An 18,462-nucleotide genomic window follows, 5' to 3' on the forward strand; every position below is an offset into this window, starting at 1 on the left:
GGATAAGCCCAGAGGGGAGATTGGGGGAAGAGGGAGGTGTTTCCAGGTCACCTGTGCCCCACTCATCCCAGCAGCTCAGAGCCTGCAGACACTGTGCCAAACTAATATGTAGATCCCAGACCCTGGGTATCCCTATGTGATGTTATTGATTTGAACGGGGACCGTACAGAACATTGTTGCAACCAAGGTCCTGTAGTGGCACCAAATCTTGTATAAAGGGAGTCAAATAAGGTGTCTCAGACAAGGTTATGGTTTGCTGGTTATGATTATGCTGTCTGTGTATGTGTATCATTTTTGTGGTTAAAGTTATGAATATTGGCTCTATACTGTCTGTAGTTCAAACTTGTGCTGTGCTTCTGGGTGACACCCCAGACAAGTTGGTGTCAGCTCTGCCTAGCCTGCTTGATGGCCCATGAAGAACCATCAGCTACACAATTGACCCATTGAGAGAAGGCAGATACGCCTGGTGACTCAGCAAGGCACGCAGGGACATGCCTAGGGACAGAACTCAGGTTTTTCCATGCCATGTGCTGGGTAGCTTGTCTTTGGAACAAAGAAATAAAGACTACATGGCAAGAGACTATAAAAGGCTGTCAAGTATCAGGGGGTGGCCGTGTTAGACTGTAGCCACAAAAACAACAAGAAGTCTGGCAGCACCTTAAAGACTAACAGCTTTATTTGAGTATAAGCTTTTGTGGGTAAAACCCCACTTCTTCAGATGCATGGCGTGAAAATTACAAATGCAGGCATTACATAATGACACATGAAGGGAAGGGAGTTACCTCAAGTGGAGAACCAGTGCTGACAGGACCAATTCGATCAGGGTGAATGTGGTCTACTCCCAATAATAGGTGAGGAGGTGTCAATTCCAGGAGAGGCAAAGCTGCTTTTGTAGTGAGCCAGCCACTCCCAGTCCCTATTCAAGCCCAAATTAATGGTATTAAATTTGCAAATGAATTTTAAAGTTCTGCTGTTTCTCTTTGAAGTCTGTTTCTGAAGTTTTTTTGTTCAAGAAAAGCTACTTTTAAATCTGTTACTGAATGTCCAGGGAGATTGAAGTCTTCTCCCACTGGCTTTTGTATGTTACCATTCCTGATGTCTGATTTGTGTCCAGTATTTGCAACCTGAAGCAAATACTCACCAGCAACAACACACCACACCACAGATACACTAATCCAGGAACCAATCCCTGTAGCAAACCTTGTTGCCTACTCTGTCCCCATATCTACCGTAGTGACACCATCAGAGGACCCAACCACATCAGCCACACCATCAGGGGCTCATTCACCTGCACATCTACTAATGTGATATATGCCATCATGTGCCAGCAGTGTCCCTCTGCCATGTACATTGGCCAAACCAGACAGTCCCTTCGTAAAAGAATAAACGGACACAAATCGGACATCAGGAATGGTAACATACAAAAGCCAGTGGGAGAAGACTTTAATCTTCCTGGACATTCAGTAACAGATTTAAAAGTAGCTTTCCTTGAACAAAAAAACTTCAGAAACAGACTTCAAAGAGAAACAGCAGAACTAAAATTCATTTGCAAATTTAACACCATTAATTTGGGCTTGAATAGGGACTGGGAGTGGCTGGCTCACTACAAAAGCAGCTTTGCCTCTCCTGGAATTGACACCTCCTCACCTATTATTGGGAGTAGACCACATCCACCCTGATCGAATTGGTCCTGTCAGCACTGGTTCTCCACTTGTGAGGTAACTCCCTTCCCTTCATGTGTCATTATGTCATGACTGCATCTGTAATTTTCACTCTGTGCATCTGAAGAAGTGGGGTTTTACCCACAAAAGCTTATGCCCAAATAAATCTGTTAGTCTTTAAGGTGCCACCAGACTCCTTGTTGTTTTTATAAAAGCCTGATGCCTCATCTCCATCTTGTCTGCAGTCCTGCTTCTTACTTCTGGAGGGACTTTGCTACAAATGGAAGCTCTACACAAAGGACTGAATGATCCATCCCAGCTGTGGATGTTCTCCAGAGACTTGATTTGAACCTGCAGCTTATTCCATTATTGCTACAAGCCTGAACCAAGAACTTGGCCATCACTGTATGTCATTGATTCCATTGAACCCATTCTCGCTCTCATTTCTAGCTTTTTCCTTTTATGAATAAACCTTTAGATTTTAGATTCTAAAGGTTTGGCAACAGCGTGATTTGTGGGTAAGATCTAACTTGTATATTGACCTGGGTCTGGGGCTTGGTCCTTTGGGATCGAGAGAACCTTCTTTCTTTTACTGGGGTATTGGTTTTCATAACCATTCATCCCCATAACGAGTGGCACTGGTGGGGATACTGGGAAACTGGAGTGTCTCAGGGAATTGCTTGTGTGACTTGTGGTTAGCCAGTGGGGTAAAACCAAAGTCCTCTCTGTCTGTCTGGTTTGGTTTGCCTTAGAAGTGGAAAAACCCCAGCCTTGGGCTGTAACTGCCCTGCTTTAAGCAATTTGTCTTGAATTAGCACTCTCCGTTGGGTCCCGTCAGAACCAGCATCATTACACCCTATAACCCTTATGCACCTCTCCGCTGCCCTCTGCTAGTGGGCACCAACAGATCCCTAGGGCACAGACACTCCCCCCATCCGATGGTTCCTCTCTGCCCTGGAGACTCTGGTCACCTGAGCTCACCCCCTGAAAGTAGACAGCCTCTCCTCACACCACTACCCACTCATCACCTCCAGGCACACCCAGGACAGAAAGCACATTCCCTGAGCAAGAACAGCCTGGCTTGGAGGGGTGCACTTGGGACCCTTCCACACCACACGTTGCGGCCAGCTGCCCTGGGCTCAGTTACAGTCATAGCGAAGACAAGGCCCTGGGCAGGCTTGGCGAGAGACAGGAACTGCCCCCATCACGGCCTAGCCAGCGCGGACCCAGCCTAAGGACACCAGCGATAATTGGGGCAGGCAGTTCGGCAGTGCCGATGCAGGCCCAAGGAGTTCCCAGCCTCACGTTTGCCCATGGAGTGATGCTCCCTGCGACAGTGACGAGAACTCTGAGCTTGGCTACTGCATCAGGGCCCTGGCAGCAGGCGGGCAATGGTTGCCTGGAGGAGTGATGTGACTTGGGTTAGGAAATCCCTTTGCTGAGCCTGTTCTTAGCTTTCCTGCCACGCTGTCCCTGAAGGGTGGAAGCCCGGAGCACCCACAGCCTCCACAGAGCTCTGAGGGAACATGGGAGATCAACTGGGGGGCTCAGATACTGGTGCCCCTTGTCCTAACAGAGGATGTCAGACAAAGGTCTTTGTCCCAGGATGTGTCTTAAGGCCCCAGAGCTAGAAGCCAGTGACAGGACTCCACCCAGGCTCACGGGGCTTGGAAGCACGTGGCACCCCGCCACTGGATCCACTTGCAGCAAACTGGCGTCTGGCTGCCTGGGATTGGCCTGCCAGGGTCTCCTCCTGTTGCATGACAGTAACCCCTGGATTGTGCCAAGCTGGCATTGTGCCAACCGCAGCTGCTGCAGCCGGTCCCTACCAGCCTCACACGGCCCAGCCTCCTGCGACACTCGCTGGGGAGGCGACTGGGTCAGCAGCGTGTGCTGGACTCACTGGACACAGCATTCCCCAGAGCACTGCCCCCTCTGGGCTGCCCAGCATGGCCTCACGGGGCAGCTTCAGCACCCAGCCCTCACGACTGGGGCTTGGAAACAGACAGCAGCATCCGGGGCCCTTCCCTCCTGAGCTGGGGCCCGGGTGCTTGGGGGAGCCCACTTGTGCCCCCCTTCTAGGAGCTCTGACATGACACAGAACTGCTGGGCTGAGGGATCATGCGGGTGAGGGGGTATCTGACATTGCCTACGGGCTAGTCCTGAAGTGTCCATCACCCTGGTCTCCCAGCTGCTGGAGTCCCCTATTACCAATTGCCCAGATTCAAATGTGGGGGGTGGGGGGTGCAGAATAAGCCCATACGGGGTCAGACCAATGGTCCATCTAGCCCAGTACCCTGTCTTCTAACAGTGTCCGGTGCCAGGTTCCCCAGAGGGAACGGACAGAACAGGTAATCACCAAGTGATCCATCCCATCGCCCATTCCCAGCTGCTGGCAGACAGAAGCTAGGGACACCCAGAACATAGGGTTGCATTCCTGCCCATCCTGGCTATCCTCCATGAACGTGTCTAGTTCTTTTCTGAGGCCTGTTATAGTTCTGACCTTCACAACATCCCCAGGCAACAGGTTCCACGGGTTGACTATGCATTGTGTGAAGAAATACTTCCTTTTGTTTCTTTTCTTTTTTGAGGTGTGGCGACCACATCTGCCCACAGTATTCAAGATGTGGGCGGACCACGGATTTATAGAGAGGCAACATGATATTTTCTGTCTTGTTATCTATCCCTTTCTTAATGGTTCCTAACATTCGGCTGCACATTGAGTGGATGTTTTCAGGGAACTATCCACAATCAGTCCAAGATCTCTTTCCTGAGTGGAAACAGCTAATTTAGACCCCCTCATTGTATATGTATAGTTGGGATTATGTTTTCCAACATGCATTACTTTGCATTTATCAACATTAAATTTCATCTGCTATTTTGTTGCCCAGTCACCCAGTTCTGTGAGATCCCTTTGTCACTCTTCGCAATCTGCTTTGAACTTAACTATCTTGAGTAATTTTGTATTGTCTGCAGATTTTGCCACCTTACTGTTCACCCCTTTTTCAAGATCATTTATGAATATTTTGAACAGCACTGGTCCCACTACAGACCCCTGGGGGAAACCACTATTTACCTCTCTCCATTCTGAAAACTGACCAGACTGGAGAGAGGTAAATAGTTTCCTATCTTTCCTACCCTTTGTTTCCTATCTTTCAACTAAAAGAAAAGGAGGACTTGTGGCACCTTAGAGACTAACCAATTTATCTGAGCATGAGCTTTCGTGAGCTACAGCTCACTTCCTCAGATGCATCGGATGAAGTGAGCTGTAGCTCACGAAAGTTTATGCTCAAATAAATTGGTTAGTCTCTAAAGTGCCACAAGTCCAGACTAACACAGCTGCTACTCTGAAACCTATCTTTCAGCTAGTTACTGATCCGTGAAAGAACCTTCCCTCTTATCCCATGACTGTTTACTTTGCTTAAGAGCCTTTGATGCGGGACCTTGTCAAAGGCTTTCTGAAAGTCTAAGTACACTATATCCACTGGATCCCCCTTGTCCACATGCTAATTGATCCCCTCGAAGAATTCTAGCAGTGCTGAGGCAGGATTTCCCTTTACAAAAACTATGCTGACTCTGCCCCAACAAATCATGTTCATCTATGTGTCTGATAATTCTGTTTGGTACGACAGTTTCAGCCAGTATGCGCAGTACTGAAGTCAGGCTTACCGGCCTGTAATTGCCGGGATCGCCTCTTGAGCCTTTAAAAAAAATTGGCACCACATTAGCTCTCCTCCAGTCATCTTGTACCGATGCTGATTTAAATGATGGGTTACATACCACAGTTATCAGAGTAGCAGCCGTGTTAGTCTGTATTCAGAAAAAGAAAAGGAGGACTGTGGCACCTTAGAGACTAACCAATTTATTTGAGCATAGGCTTTCGTGAGCTATAGCTCACTTCATCGGTGAACTGTAGCTCAGGAAAGCTTATGCTCAAATAAATTGGTTAGTCTCTAAGGTGCCACAGTCCTCCTTTTCTTTATACCACAGTTAGTAGTTCTGCAATTTCACATTTGAGTTCCTTCAAAACTCTTGGGTGAATCCCATCTAGTCCTGGTGACTTATTACTGTTTAAGGTATCAATTTGTTCCAAACCCTCCTCTATTGACACCTCAAGCTGGGACAGTTCCTAAGATTTGTCACCTAAAAAGAGTGGCTCAGGTGTGGGAATCTCCCTCACATCCTCTGCAGTGAAGACTAATCAAGGAATTCATTGAGTTTCTCCGCAATGGCCTTTTCATCCTTGAGTGCTCCTTCAGCACCTCGATCGTCCAGTGGCCCCACTGGTTGTTTAGCAGGCTTCCTGCTTCGGATGTACTTAAAAATTGTTACTTTTTGAATCTTTGGCTAGTTGCTCTTCAAATTCTTTTTTGGTCTTCCTAATTATACTTTTACACTTCCCATGCCAGAGTTTATGCTCTTTTGTATTTTCCTCACTAGGATTTAGCTTCCACTTTTTAAAGGATGCCTTCTTCCCTCTCTCTGCTTCTTTTACTTTGTTGTTTAGCCACAGTGGCAGGCACTGCTTTGATCCTCTTACTATGGTTTTTAATTTGGGGTGTACATTTAATGTGAGCTTCTATTATGGTGTCTTTAAAAAGTTTCCATGCAGCTTACAAGCATTTCACTTTTGGGCAGAGGTGAAAGTAAGCCAGTATGCCCCAGTACGGACCGTACTGGGGCAGCCCGGCTTCCCCAGGGGGCAATTTAAAGGGCCTGGGGCTGGAGCCCCAGGCCCTTTAAATTGCCTCCAGAGCCCTGCTGCTGGAGCCCTGGGGTAGCGGCTGCAGGGCTCCGGCAGCTATTTAAAGGGCTTGAGGCTCCCCTGCTTCTATCGCCTGGGCCCTTTAAATAGCCACTGGAGCCCCACCACCGCTAATGCAGGGCTCCGGCGGCTATTTAAAGGACCGAGACGGTAGAAGCAGGGGAGCCGCGGGCCCTTTAAATAGCCCCCGGAGCCCCGGGCTGCTGCTGCTACCCCGGGGGGGGACGGGACGTACCTTACAGGGTGGGCTGGGGCTGGCTCTGACCCCCTCAACCCCGCCCCTTCCGGGGGCCAGAGCTGGCCCTAGAGTACCCTCGACTTACTTTCACCCCTGCTTTTGGGGCTGTCCCTTTTAATTTCTGTTTCACTAACCTCCACATTTATGTGCAGTTCCCCTTTCTGAAATTAAATGCGACCGTGGTGGGCTACTGTGGTGTTTTCCCTCCCACAGGGATGTTACATTTTATTGTGTTATGGTCACAATTACCAAGCGGTTCAGTTATATTCACTTCCTGGACCAGATCCTGTGCTCCGCTTAGGACTAAATCAAGAATTGCCTCTCCTCTGGTGGGTTCCAGGACCAGCAGCTCCAAGAAGCAGTCATTTATGGGGTCAAGAACATTTATCTCTGCGTCCCGTCCTGAGGTGACATGTACCCAGTCGATATGAGGGTAGCTGAAATCTCCCGTTAGTACTGAGTTTTTTATTTTTAAGATTTTTACCACATTTGACTCTCTCAGAGCAGAGCCTGCCTGCAGAACACCCCCACACCCCAACTTTCCATGTCCTCCCCGCCCCATGCCGGCACATAGCTCACACTCCCCCCAGCCATGGGGGCATTCAGGTCCCTTCCTCACCCATAGAGGCTCTGTAAACACTGCGCTCAATACACACCTGCCCATCTCGCACCCCCCTGCCCGGCAGCGCTCATGCCCCTTGAGTGCATCAGATGAGCTTGCCAGGGGCATGAGGCCATAGGGAATCTGGGCGTGGCAGAACCCTAAGAGACCCCCGCAGCTCAGCAGGGGCCAGGAGCCAGCTGAGGGGCTGAAACAGAGCCCCCAGTGCCCGCCAGAGCAGCTAGAGAGGCCTGCTCTTTGCCCAGTCTCTAGTAGGTGGGAGCAGCTCCTCTGATTTCTGCCATGGGCAGCGCCAGGGCAGCACCCCCAGACCCGGCCATGGAGCCAGGCCTGGAGCAAGCACATGAGGGACCCAGACCCAGAACCAGGAAAACACGTGTCACAACATTGACACCACAGCCCTCAGCGGCACAGCGAGCCAGCTGGCCAGGGGCTCCACCCTGCCCAAGCAGCCGGGCGAGGAGCCAGCGGGGCAGGGGCCTGCTGGATGGGGCCCTGGGACACATGGGGCCATCGGAGCAGGCTGTGCTCTGACAGAGAATGTGCCTCAAGAACAATGTGAGCCAGAGCGACGCCAGTTGTCAAGGGGACTATTTTAGGGCCCCCAAGGGCGGGGGTGGGAGGTGCCCAGCGCCACAACCATGCCTGGGGGAGCCAGGGAACAGAACGTCCCAGTGCCGGGAGCCCACAAGTCAGCACAGCACGGGGATGGAGGGTAGGTGTGGGGGGAGGACCCCTGCTAACCTGGCACTCAGAACAGAGCCCCCCCTGCAGAAAACACCCACACCCCTACTTTCCACGCCCTCCCTGCCCTACGCAGGCACACAGTTCATACTCCCCCCAGCCATGGGGATAGTCGGGTCTCCCCCCCACCACACACATCCAGGCTCTGTTCACACTGCACTCAATACATGCCTGCCCAGCTCGCCCGCCACCCCCTGCCTGGCAGTGCTCATGCCCCCTGAGTGCAGCAGATGAGCCCGGCTCACCCGGCTGGGTGAGGAGTCACGGGACTTCCCGTCACAAAGGGAAATGCGCGTAATCGAAAAGACCAAAAGAAATCACACATCTCCCCTGCTCCGACACACATGGGGATGGGGATTGGCTCCGTGTGCTGAGAACAGGGGATCTGGGTCCCTCACGTGGGCACGGGCAGGGAGGGGGAATCGTCCCGTCCCCACCCCGGCGTGGGCACAGGCAGGGAGGGGCCGCTAGTTATTTTTGGGAAGGCCACGTTTCTACGGGTGCCCAGTTGGGCGGGTGTCGCTGCCCTCATTTGTGAGTGTCCAATGACAATGCGTGAGTAATTTTCTCTCCAGCGGCCCGGTTTGCGCCAAGGACACGGCCCAAATCCCCGTGTTGCACAGGGTGAGGTCACGCATGCTTAGCCTATTGTTACGGGTCACTGGCTGCTCTCCCTCCAGGAGGCATGGCCCAGCTCTGGGTCTGCGGGGCGGGCAGGGATGGAGACTTGGAAGGAGACCCAGAGCCAGGGAGCGAGAGAAAACAAAGAAGAAAGGGGACTGGTGAGCTCAACAGTGCCTGGCTGGGGGCTGTGAGCCCCGGCACAACCACTGAGCCAGCAGCACAGAGTGGGCCAAATGGGACAAGAGAAGAGAGGCAGAGAGGAGAGGGAAGGGGGGCAGGCTGGGATGGGTGGAAAGAGGGAGGTGCAAGGGGGAGCGATGAGTGTGCACGAGGGCCTGGGCATGCACCGGAGTGTGCACCAGGGTATGCATGGGGGCCCAGGCATGCACCAGGGAGTGCATGAGGACCCGGGCATGCACCGGGGTGTGCACGAGGGCCTGGGTGTGCATGAGAGCCCAGGCATGCGTTGGGGTGTGCACCAGGGAGTGCATAAGGACCTGGGCATGCACCGGGGTATGCACGAGGGCCTGGGTGTTCACCGGGGTGTGCACGAGGGCCTGAGTGTTCACCGGGGAGTGCATAAGGACCTGGGCATGCACCGGGGTGTGCACGAGGGCCTGGGTGTTCACCGGGGAGTGCACGAGGGCCTGGGTGTTCACCGGGGTGTGCACGAGGGCCTGGGTGTGCATGAGGACCTGGGCATGCACTGGGGTGTGCACGAGGGCCTGGGTGTTCACCGGGGTGTGCACGAGGGCCTGGGTGTGCATGAGGACCTGGGCATGCACCGGGGTGTGCACGAGGGCCTGGGTGTTCACCGGGGTGTGCACGAGGGCCTGGGTGTGCATGAGAGCCCAGGCATGCGTTGGGGTGTGCAACAGGGAGTGCATGAGGACCTGGGCATGCACCGGGGTCTGCACGAGGGCCTGGGTGTTCACCGGGGAGTGCACGAGGGCCTGGGTGTTCACCGGGGTGTGCACGAGGGCCTGGGTGTTCACCGGGGTGCGCACGAGGGCCTGGGTGTTCACCGGGGAGTGCACGAGGGCCTGGGTGTTCACCAGGGTGTGCACGAGGGCCTGGGTGTTCACCGGGGAGTGCACGAGGGCCTGGGTGTGCATGAGGGCCCAGGCATGCGCTGGGGTGTGCGCTCAGGCCTGGGCGTGCACTGGGAGTGCACGAGGGCCCGGGGTGTGGTGGTGTGTACACTAGGCCTGAGCGCACACACCCGTGCAGCAAGGACTCCCTGCGTGAGGCTGTAGGGAGCTGGGGAGGCTGTGGTCTCACTGGGCTGGAGGCCCGTGGGAGTGGGTTTCACAGGAGGCCCCCCCATCCCCATGCGATGGGGCAGCCCGGCCCGGGTGTCTGGCCCCGGCGGGCTCCTTACTGCGGCAGTGGGCGCAGCGGCTCTGGTCGTACTCCAGCAGCTCCGGCCCGAGGGCGCGCTCCTGCGGGAAGGCTTTCCAGTGCTTCTGCTGCAGCCGGATGCGCGCCGCCTCGTCCTTGGCAAAGGCTCCCAGGTCCTGAGTGTAGCGGCCATACATCTGGCAGAGAGAGCGCGGCGTCAGGGCGGGCAGCAGGCCAGACGGCGGGATAATCCGCCCTGTAGGCCCCCACCCGCACCAGGGCTCGGTGACCCTGGAGAGGAGCCTGCGGGAGAAGATGGGGGGGTTTGCCTCTGGCTCCCCCACCCCCCCCCACCCCCGGCACAGGCAGAGCTGGGGGAGCTGGCAGCTTGGGGGGGGGGAGAAGCCCGTGGCTTAGCCCTTCCCCGAACGTCCCAGCCCAACCCCATTGCAGCCGCTCACACCAGCACCCCACACGCTGGGGTCTAAGGGCCGGCACACCTGCCCCCTACTCTCCATCTCCCTGACTGCCCTGCTTCCCAGCCCCGGGCTCCATTTACCTCTCAACCCCCCCCCCCACCGGGTTTCCTTCTCCTCCCCCTGCATGGTGCCTTTACCCCGCACAGCACTGAGGTCACAGCAGCGCTATGGAGGCAGGGCATGTGCTGAACAGCCCTGGGCCCATGTAGTGACGGGTCACGCCGCTGGCAAGCAGGGCACAGGCCAGCCCAGTGGGCAATGGCCCTCTTCAGTGTCCCAGCCTGCCCGGGCAGGCCTAGCCCAGATCCAGATCTAGGTGACCCCGTGCAGAGGTAGGGCTTCCTGGCTCCAGCCCTTTCCCAGCCGCACGAGGCAGGGGGCCGAGGGACGAGACAGCTGCAAGGGAGGGGGAGCGACAGGACAGCAAGGCCGGGCGTCCGTATGGGGCCCTTCAGGCTCCCAGCACTGCATGGACACAGCTACCCTCCCCCGCGTGGATGGGGAAACCAAGGCTGGGGAGCAACTGGCCCGGGATCAGACTCTGTGCGGGAGCTGGGAGTCTCGAACCCAGGAGTCCCAACCCCCAACCCCGTGCTCCTCCCATTGGGACACGCTGCCAGGAAAGCAGGGCAAGAAGCAACAGGAGCAAACAGCTCTGCGTTGGCTGGATCCAGTCCTGGGGCCAGCCTCCAGGTCTCAGCCCCCCCTTTCCCACAGCAGAGAGGGGAATCCACAGGCAGACAGAGGCAGGGGTAGGCGCTGGGCTCCCAGCCTGGCCAGAACAATGCCAGGCAGATAAGGAAGCTTCACAATCAATAGCAATTGTTCCCCCAGTGCAATGCGTCTCCCAGCACCAGTGCCCAGCTGGGGTGGGCTGGCATCAGCACACAGCACCGCCCACCCAGTGACCCGCCCGTGGCAGCCTGACATCAGTGGCGGGCGTGTTCCCCACCCTGCCAGCTCCAGATCAGGGGGACGGCGGATTCCAAACAAGGGGGACAATCCCAGGGCTCATACCCCCCCCCAGTTACCCAGAATGCAGCAGGGGCAGCTCACAAGAGGCCTCCCCACCACCAAGGGGATGGGCAGCCACTGGGTGCCAGCGATGGGCCAACCAGGCTGTTCTCAGCCTGCTCCACCGAGCTGGGCAAAGCCTTTCAGAGTGGGCTTCCAGACAATTCCCTGCCCCTAGGCCCCACCCTGCTGGGCCGCAGGCCAGGTGCAGGCCCAGTGAGGGGGCTCTGCAACACCCTAGACTCTGAATGTGCCCACTGGGAGCGGGGCCCGGCAGCTTGCTCCTTTCAGCCCCAGCATTGGTGAGCTCTCAAGCTGCCAAGGCTCTTCAAGGGAGAGGCTCATTACAGCTTTTCTCTTCTCTTAGATAGGGGATGCCAGCTCCCCCAGTCAGGGAGTCCCTGCAGGGGCAGACCAGGGGGGCAGATGTAGAGCAGGGTGGGTCCCCTGGGCTCTGGGGGGCACAGAGCAGCAGGGGGGCGATGCAGAGTGGAGGGACCCCTTAGGGTCTGGGGGAAGCTGCAGAGTGATAGGAGGGGAAGATGTAGAATGGGTGGGGGATTCCCCATGGCTTATGGGGGCAGGCACAGAGCAGGAGGCGGGGGGGGGAGGGTCCCTGCAGAGCAACAGACTTGCATCGTCCAGTGGAGCTGATCCCGCTACCTGTGCCTGAACTGGGTGAGCAGGGGCGCTGGGACGTAACCCGGTGCTGGCCCTGCTCAGGGGACGGTGACTGAGGACCACACCCAGAGATGGAGCCTTTCACCTCGAGGTCATTCTGGGAGCTCAGATGCAGCCCCAGTCAGTTACCGGATAGCCACTGCCAGCTACCAGCTGCCTAGAAGCCTGGGTGAAGTGACCACATGGATCCAGCCAGGGCAGTGAACCAGCTATCGCAGCCTTCTGGCTACAGCCAGGGCTGACGGTGCAAGACAGTGGGTGAAGGACTAACCTGCCCCGACCAGCAGGTCATTCGAAGCCTGTCAGCTGGGGGGTCTGAACCTTCGCCCTATCAAGTGTCCTTGCAGGGAAGTACTAGCTAATGAACGGCCAATCCTCCACTTCAAGCCCGCCAGGGTCTGGGCCTCACTGATCTGGTGGCAGGGAGTTCCACAGGCTCATCGTGTCTTAGGGACAAAACCCATTTCCTTTTATCGTTCTGAAATACAAGAGCTGGGTCCCAGGCCAAGGAGATGACAATGGGAATTGTCCCTCTCCCTCCCCGAGATTCGCAGAGGGCTGAGGCCAGGAGCATTGTTCACAGATACCCTGAGGGTGGAGAGGGCCAAGCCGCGTCTCAGGGGAAACTCCCCAACACACAGTGGGACAGACACGGGGGAATTACCCCAGTAAGCAGGGGCAGCTCACAAGAGGCCTCCCCACCCCCAAGTAGATGGGCAGCCACTGGGTGCCAGTGATGGGCCAACCAGGCTGTTCTGCACTTGAGACTTTAAAAGTGAGGCTGGCTGTAGCTGCGGAGACAGGAGCCCGGGGTCTGAGGCTGGCACGGCCCCTGCTGCGAGCTCCCTGTGCCCTCTCTCCAGCAGGAGGGGTGCGCAGGTGGGCATTGATCCTGTACTGTAAGGGCACTGCCAAGGACTTCCTCCCCCGTGGCAGGGCCGGAATACAGAGTGCCAGGAACAATGGGAGGCTTTAGCGAGAGACGGCCCCTCATGGGAAGAAAAGCCGAGGGGCCTGACAGTTCTGGCACCAAGAGCACTGGAGCCTCAGCACAGGAGCTCCGTGAGGGCCATGCCGATTCCCCCGCAGTCCCAGGGCCAGGCTGGACGGGCCTGCCTGAGTCGGCGCAACCCGGAGCCTTGTCCGACCCAGCCCCAGCAGCCCCGGACACAGCTCAGCCCATGCGGGCCGCAGGGCTCGGCTGTGCTGTCCCTGCAAGCTAAGGGGTGATGGGGCCCCAGGAGGCGGAGGTCTCGGGGTCCCCTGCAGAAGGCAGGCTAGGCTTGCCCCAGCCTGCTCCTCGCTGGCCCATGCAGACTCCAGGCCAGAGCCGGGCTCTGCTTAGTGTCTCCCAAATCAGCACTGAAGGCGGGGGCCTAGTGGTCTGGGCAGGGCAGGTGCGGCAGCCCGAGGATGCACCAGGACACCCAGGTTCCTCTCAGACCCCCTTTGCAAAGCACCAGATCCTTTGCAGCCCCCTTGGAGAGACAGAAGTGATGCACTGGGGGAGGAGGGGGCCTGCACTGGGGATGAACCCGGCTCCAGGGCGGGAGTCCAATCTCAGCCCTCTTGCCCAGAGACATAAGCTCTGAGCTGGCCCGGTGAGCAGGGAAAGGGGTGGGGAGAGGGGAGACCCAGAGACACTTTGGACAGGACGGCAGCTTAAAGCCCCCCTCGATCCACCCCCTCCCCCGCTGCTTTCCCCACATCCCTTGTCTGCTTCCAGAGAGGGCACTGCTGGGGGGGGGGGGTGTGCAGAGACAGCAAATGTCTGGGCTGCCCTCAGAGTGCTGGGGGGAGGGGGTGAGCAATGGGGCCAGACCCAAAGGGATTCCTGATGTGCTCCCTCAGGAGTTAACCTGGGGGGCACCCCGGACTGGCCTGCCTTGGCAGAGTCCTGCCCTCCCCCCCACCCCCACGCCACCAGGGCAGCTGAGGGAAACATCTGGTTTGAATGGAACTGGGTCTGCCCCCAGTCTCAGTGCTGCCCCTCGCCCCGCAGGGGAGTGCAGGCTGCCCCCAGCGCAGGCTGGCATGTGGGGAGAGGCGAGGAGGGGCACGGGGAGCAGAGGCCCACGCTGCATGGGAGGCAGGCAGGGAGCATGCATTGTTGCCAGAGAGCCACAAGGGGGTGCCAGGGAGAAATGGAAGAGTTGGGCCCTGCGGATAGGAAATAGGCATGGCAGCGAGGGATAGAAATCCGCAGAGCGCAGGGGGTGGGGAGAGTAGGATGAACCGGGCCAGTCCCTGGGGCTCTAGGGCCTGAGCATGGGATCAGCCCCATAGCTCAGCAGGTCTGGCGAGGGGCCCTGCAGGCCGGGTTCCCGTGACGCACGTGAAGTGTCTTTCCCCATAGCGTGCACTAACCCCAGAGTTCGCCCTGCAAGGGCGGGGACGGATGGTAAAGGGGGTCAGGCACTGACCCAGGAGGGCTGGGTTCAATTCCCTGCTCCGCCACAGATGCCCCGTAACCTTGGGCAAGTCACTCAGCTCCCCATCTGCCCCATGGGGATAACAGCTGGCTTGGGCGGGAATCTCTGTCCACCTAGGCCTGGCTGTCCCCAAGGAGGCTGCTGGCAGCAATACTGGGTGGGATGAGGCTACTTCCCCACCAAGACCTTGGCCTGGGACCTAGCACTCATGTCACAATCGAGGAAATGTCTTTGTCCCTAACCCAAGGTGAGCCTGTGGAACTCCCTGCCACCAGATTCAAGCCTAGTGAGCTTGAAGTGAAGGACTGGCCATTCCAGTGGGTGACGTGTGCATTGGCACCAGTGAGGATAAACACATTAAACATTTCACGCCCCCATTAGGGAGATGGGGGCTATCGAAGTACTTTTGATAGAGGCTGTTACAGCTTCCTGCTGCTCGGCCTGCATCCCCTCAGATCAGTCTAAACAACCCCTCCCTCCTGCCGCTAGCCCGTGTGACCTCCCCCAGGTAAATGCAGGTCCTCTCAGTCCCTCCTGGTACATCACTCCCAACTCCCCCAGCTCAGCTCGATGCCAGTCTCTGAACTCCTCCCCGACAAGCGCTATTTCGTTCGGGTGCCAGCTGGTGGCTCAGGCAGGAAACGCCAGCGATCGGGGCAACTGCACTCCGGTGTGGAGAAATCGGCATAGGAACCAAGAGGAGCCTGCAAAGCTGTCCCTGATCACCACAATGACAGGCAAGGCGGGGCGCACCCGCCGCCAGAACTTGACCTTTCCTGAGCAGCGGCAATGCGGCATTCACGGAGCTTCACTGGGGGACGTTACGAGCGGGTTTGTCCTTGTTTAAAGGGGAAGTAAAATGAGAAACGCCTATGGGGAGAAGAACCACACTGGCTGGGTATCCTGCCCCCGCCAGGCGCTTTATGAGCCCTGACAAACACATGCCCAGCAGAGCCACACGACAGCATCGCCAACGGCTCATCACTTGGTCGAATCAAAGCCAGCTTCCTCTGGGGGAGAGCCGGACCCCTGCTAAACTCCAGCCACTTCAGCTGCCGAACTGATCAAGGGGAAAACAAAGCCACTGCAGGATCTGAGTGGAAGACAGCCCCCACCTGAGCCCCCTTCCGCTGGCTGAGCCGATTCTGTTCAGACTTCCCTTCCTGCCAGTGGCCAGCCCTTGGAGCACCAGCAAGTGCCACGGCAGGGGCTTAGAATGGAAACCGTTACGCACCCTCGACTCTAGCTGCCCCTCCAATACCTGCTTTCTGGGACTGGGGTGCCTAAGCTGAGCGCCGCATCAGGGTGGGGGTGGGGGGCATGTGCAGTTCATGCTTAATGCAGGCACCAGTGCAGCTGGGACAATGGGCTTGTGGTTCACACAGTGGACTGGGACAGCCGAGCCCGGGGTTCAGTTCCCTGCTGTGACACAGACTCCCTGGTGCATCTTGGGCTAGGATCTGTGGGCTTCAGTTCTGGGGCTAATCCTTCCTTTCTCCCAGGCTGTCGGTCCACGCTCTGGCCTGTCCCTCTCCCATCACGCACCAAGCTCAGTCAGACAAACAACCTTGTCCTACGGTGGGGCATGCAAAGCTCGGCCCCGAAACTGACTCCCCGGCTTGGCAACTCAAACCTGCTCCCATTCTCTGAGAAGGCATTCGGGTGCCCAGGCAAGGCATGGGTCGGGGGCAGTGGCAGAGCACACCCCACTGAATACACTGGAACCTCTGCCCAAGATATGCCCAGCTGCCGCCCTCTCACCCCCGTCACTCACTTGCGCACTGACCGACCCAGACACACTCTGGATTGCGCTCTGTTTGGACTTAATTTGTTTTGTTCTTTCCCAAGTAAAAATATTGATACAACTGGGGCTGCAGTGATCCCTGTGTCCGGCCTGCCGGCTCACCCCAAACAGCAGGGTGGGGGCGTGGCTCACAGCACCCCCAGGAGGCACCGATCCTCTCTGAGAATGGGGTCCCGGGCGAGCCTCGCTCCCCTAAGGATGGCGGATTCTCCTCTGCGGTCTTGGCAGTGTCCAGCCGCAACCCCGCACTCCCTGCTCGCTCTTCCAATGGCCGGGCGCTTTGTTTGGGCTCCCAGGAGGGGTCTGGGCACAGCTCGCTGCCTTCCCCCGGCTTATTTTTCAACAAAGGCCTTTTGAAAACAAACAGCAGTGAGGCTCCAGCCTCCGCAGAGAAACAGCTGAACAATCACAGCTCTGGGAGGGGCAGGGGGGGCTGGGACTTGGGGGCAGCGGGTGGGGGTCTTTTTCCTGGACCTTTCACTTAAATGTCCTGCCTCGGGTGCACTCAGCTCCAGGCCCCAGGTTACCCCCCTTGGGCAGTGCCTGAGCCCATTCAAAGCGCCCCACCCCATGCCCAGTGCAGCCCCGAGACAGCGCAGCGAAAACGCCCCAGATCTTCTGGCCTGGGGATCAGAGGACTGAGGGGGTTGTCAGTCACCCAGCCCCAGAGTGCCCCATCCCAGGGACAGAGGAATTCATCAAGATGCCCTGGCATTGATAGGGGCATGGGGCACCCTGTGTGGCCAGGGAGAGGGCGCTGCGCTGGGCATGCATTTGTATTTTCCTGCTTGCCTGTGACTCCCCTCCCAGAGCTGGGATTTGCATCTCCAGCTGCAGGAAGTTAGGCCTCGGAGATAAACGAGAGGGGAGGGGCTGGGCACCGCTGCTCCATGGCTCTTCCTCCAGTGTGGCAGGCTGGGCAGACTAAGGGAGGGAGCTCTCTGTAGCTGTGTCCCAGGGCAGCGCCAGAGTGAGTCTGGGTTGCAGGGATCCTTCTCGTGCCCAGGTACCCTGGCGCAGCTGCACCCAGGCCTGCTTTTCTGGGCACCCATGGTTACACTGGCACCGATGCCCCACCAGCCTGCACTGGTCCATCGTCATGGGTACCCCTGTGTGCCAGCCGTGTCCGGTCACTGGGGGCTTCACAGCCGCCCAAGGCCCTGCCCCGAGCTCAGCCACGGCACAGAAGGCAGAGCAGCCGCCCCCCGCCTTGTCCCTGATGCCACCATGTGAATGGGCAGCAGGGAGACAAGAATCAGGCACCAAGCCTCCCCAGCGCCCTACAGGAAGGAGCCAGCCCTGGGGGCCCCAGCCAGGCTGCGGGAACCAGAGCCGGACACAAGCAGCAGCCTCCTGAATTTGAGGAGGGCTGAGTGATGGTGGTGGGAGATCTGGGGGTGCTCAGCAGCTCTGCATCAGGCCACTGCCTTACAGGTGCCTGCCACAGGCTCTAGGACCCTGATCTTGACCCAGAGTTGAAGATGTTGGTCCCTCCCTGCTCCCCAGCCTAGATCTCCGGGACCCATAGGGGGCTGTAAAAAGGATCAGTCCCAAGCCCACACAGACTCGGGGGCCGCAGGGCTCAGGCAGGAGTGCCAGGGGTCCCAGAGGGGCTGGGGAACCACGTGAGCATGGCGGGGCTGCCCCCACCCTCCGCACAGGGACACTCGGCTTCTCACAGAAAAGGCCTTTTCTTCTGGACCGCGCTGCATCCCCAGGCGCCAGGAGCATCAGGGACAAAGGGAACGGCAGCAGCAATCTGTGTCACGCTGCTTTTATTACATGGAATCACCCTGATCTGCTACGACGACGGGAACAAGAGGCGCTTGTGAAATGTAAGCCCCTTCGTCCCGGAGCCGCATCTCTGAGCAAGGGGGCTGGGCGTGAGCCGGGCGCACGCCCTAGCCAAGGGGGTTCCATGCAGGACCTGCAGGAGGGCTGGGGGAGCCTGTCCATGTCCACACCGGGGGGAGGAGGGGTACAGCCTTTGGCCCTCCCCCGGGCGGGCTTCTCTGCCAGGACACCGGGTGGAGATTGTGGCAGCCCATGGGGGCACG

General features: G+C 57.6%; 1 protein-coding gene across 3 annotated transcripts in view; it reads right to left on the reverse strand.

Annotated features, from left to right (window-relative positions):
- CLCN2 (chloride voltage-gated channel 2) overlaps nt 1-18,462 on the reverse strand; it is a 45,334-nt gene that overhangs the window by 20,611 nt on the left and 6,261 nt on the right. For all 3 annotated transcript variants that reach the window (XM_073359224.1, XM_073359223.1, XM_073359222.1), the window contains exon 2: nt 10,036-10,192. In XM_073359224.1, coding sequence (XP_073215325.1) covers nt 10,036-10,192 — 157 coding nt within the window. The remainder of the gene's footprint in view (nt 1-10,035; nt 10,193-18,462) is intronic.

The sequence above is a fragment of the Lepidochelys kempii genome, chromosome 9 (assembly GCF_965140265.1).
Source record: "Lepidochelys kempii isolate rLepKem1 chromosome 9, rLepKem1.hap2, whole genome shotgun sequence".
In the NCBI taxonomy this organism is placed as follows: Eukaryota; Metazoa; Chordata; order Testudines; family Cheloniidae; genus Lepidochelys; species Lepidochelys kempii.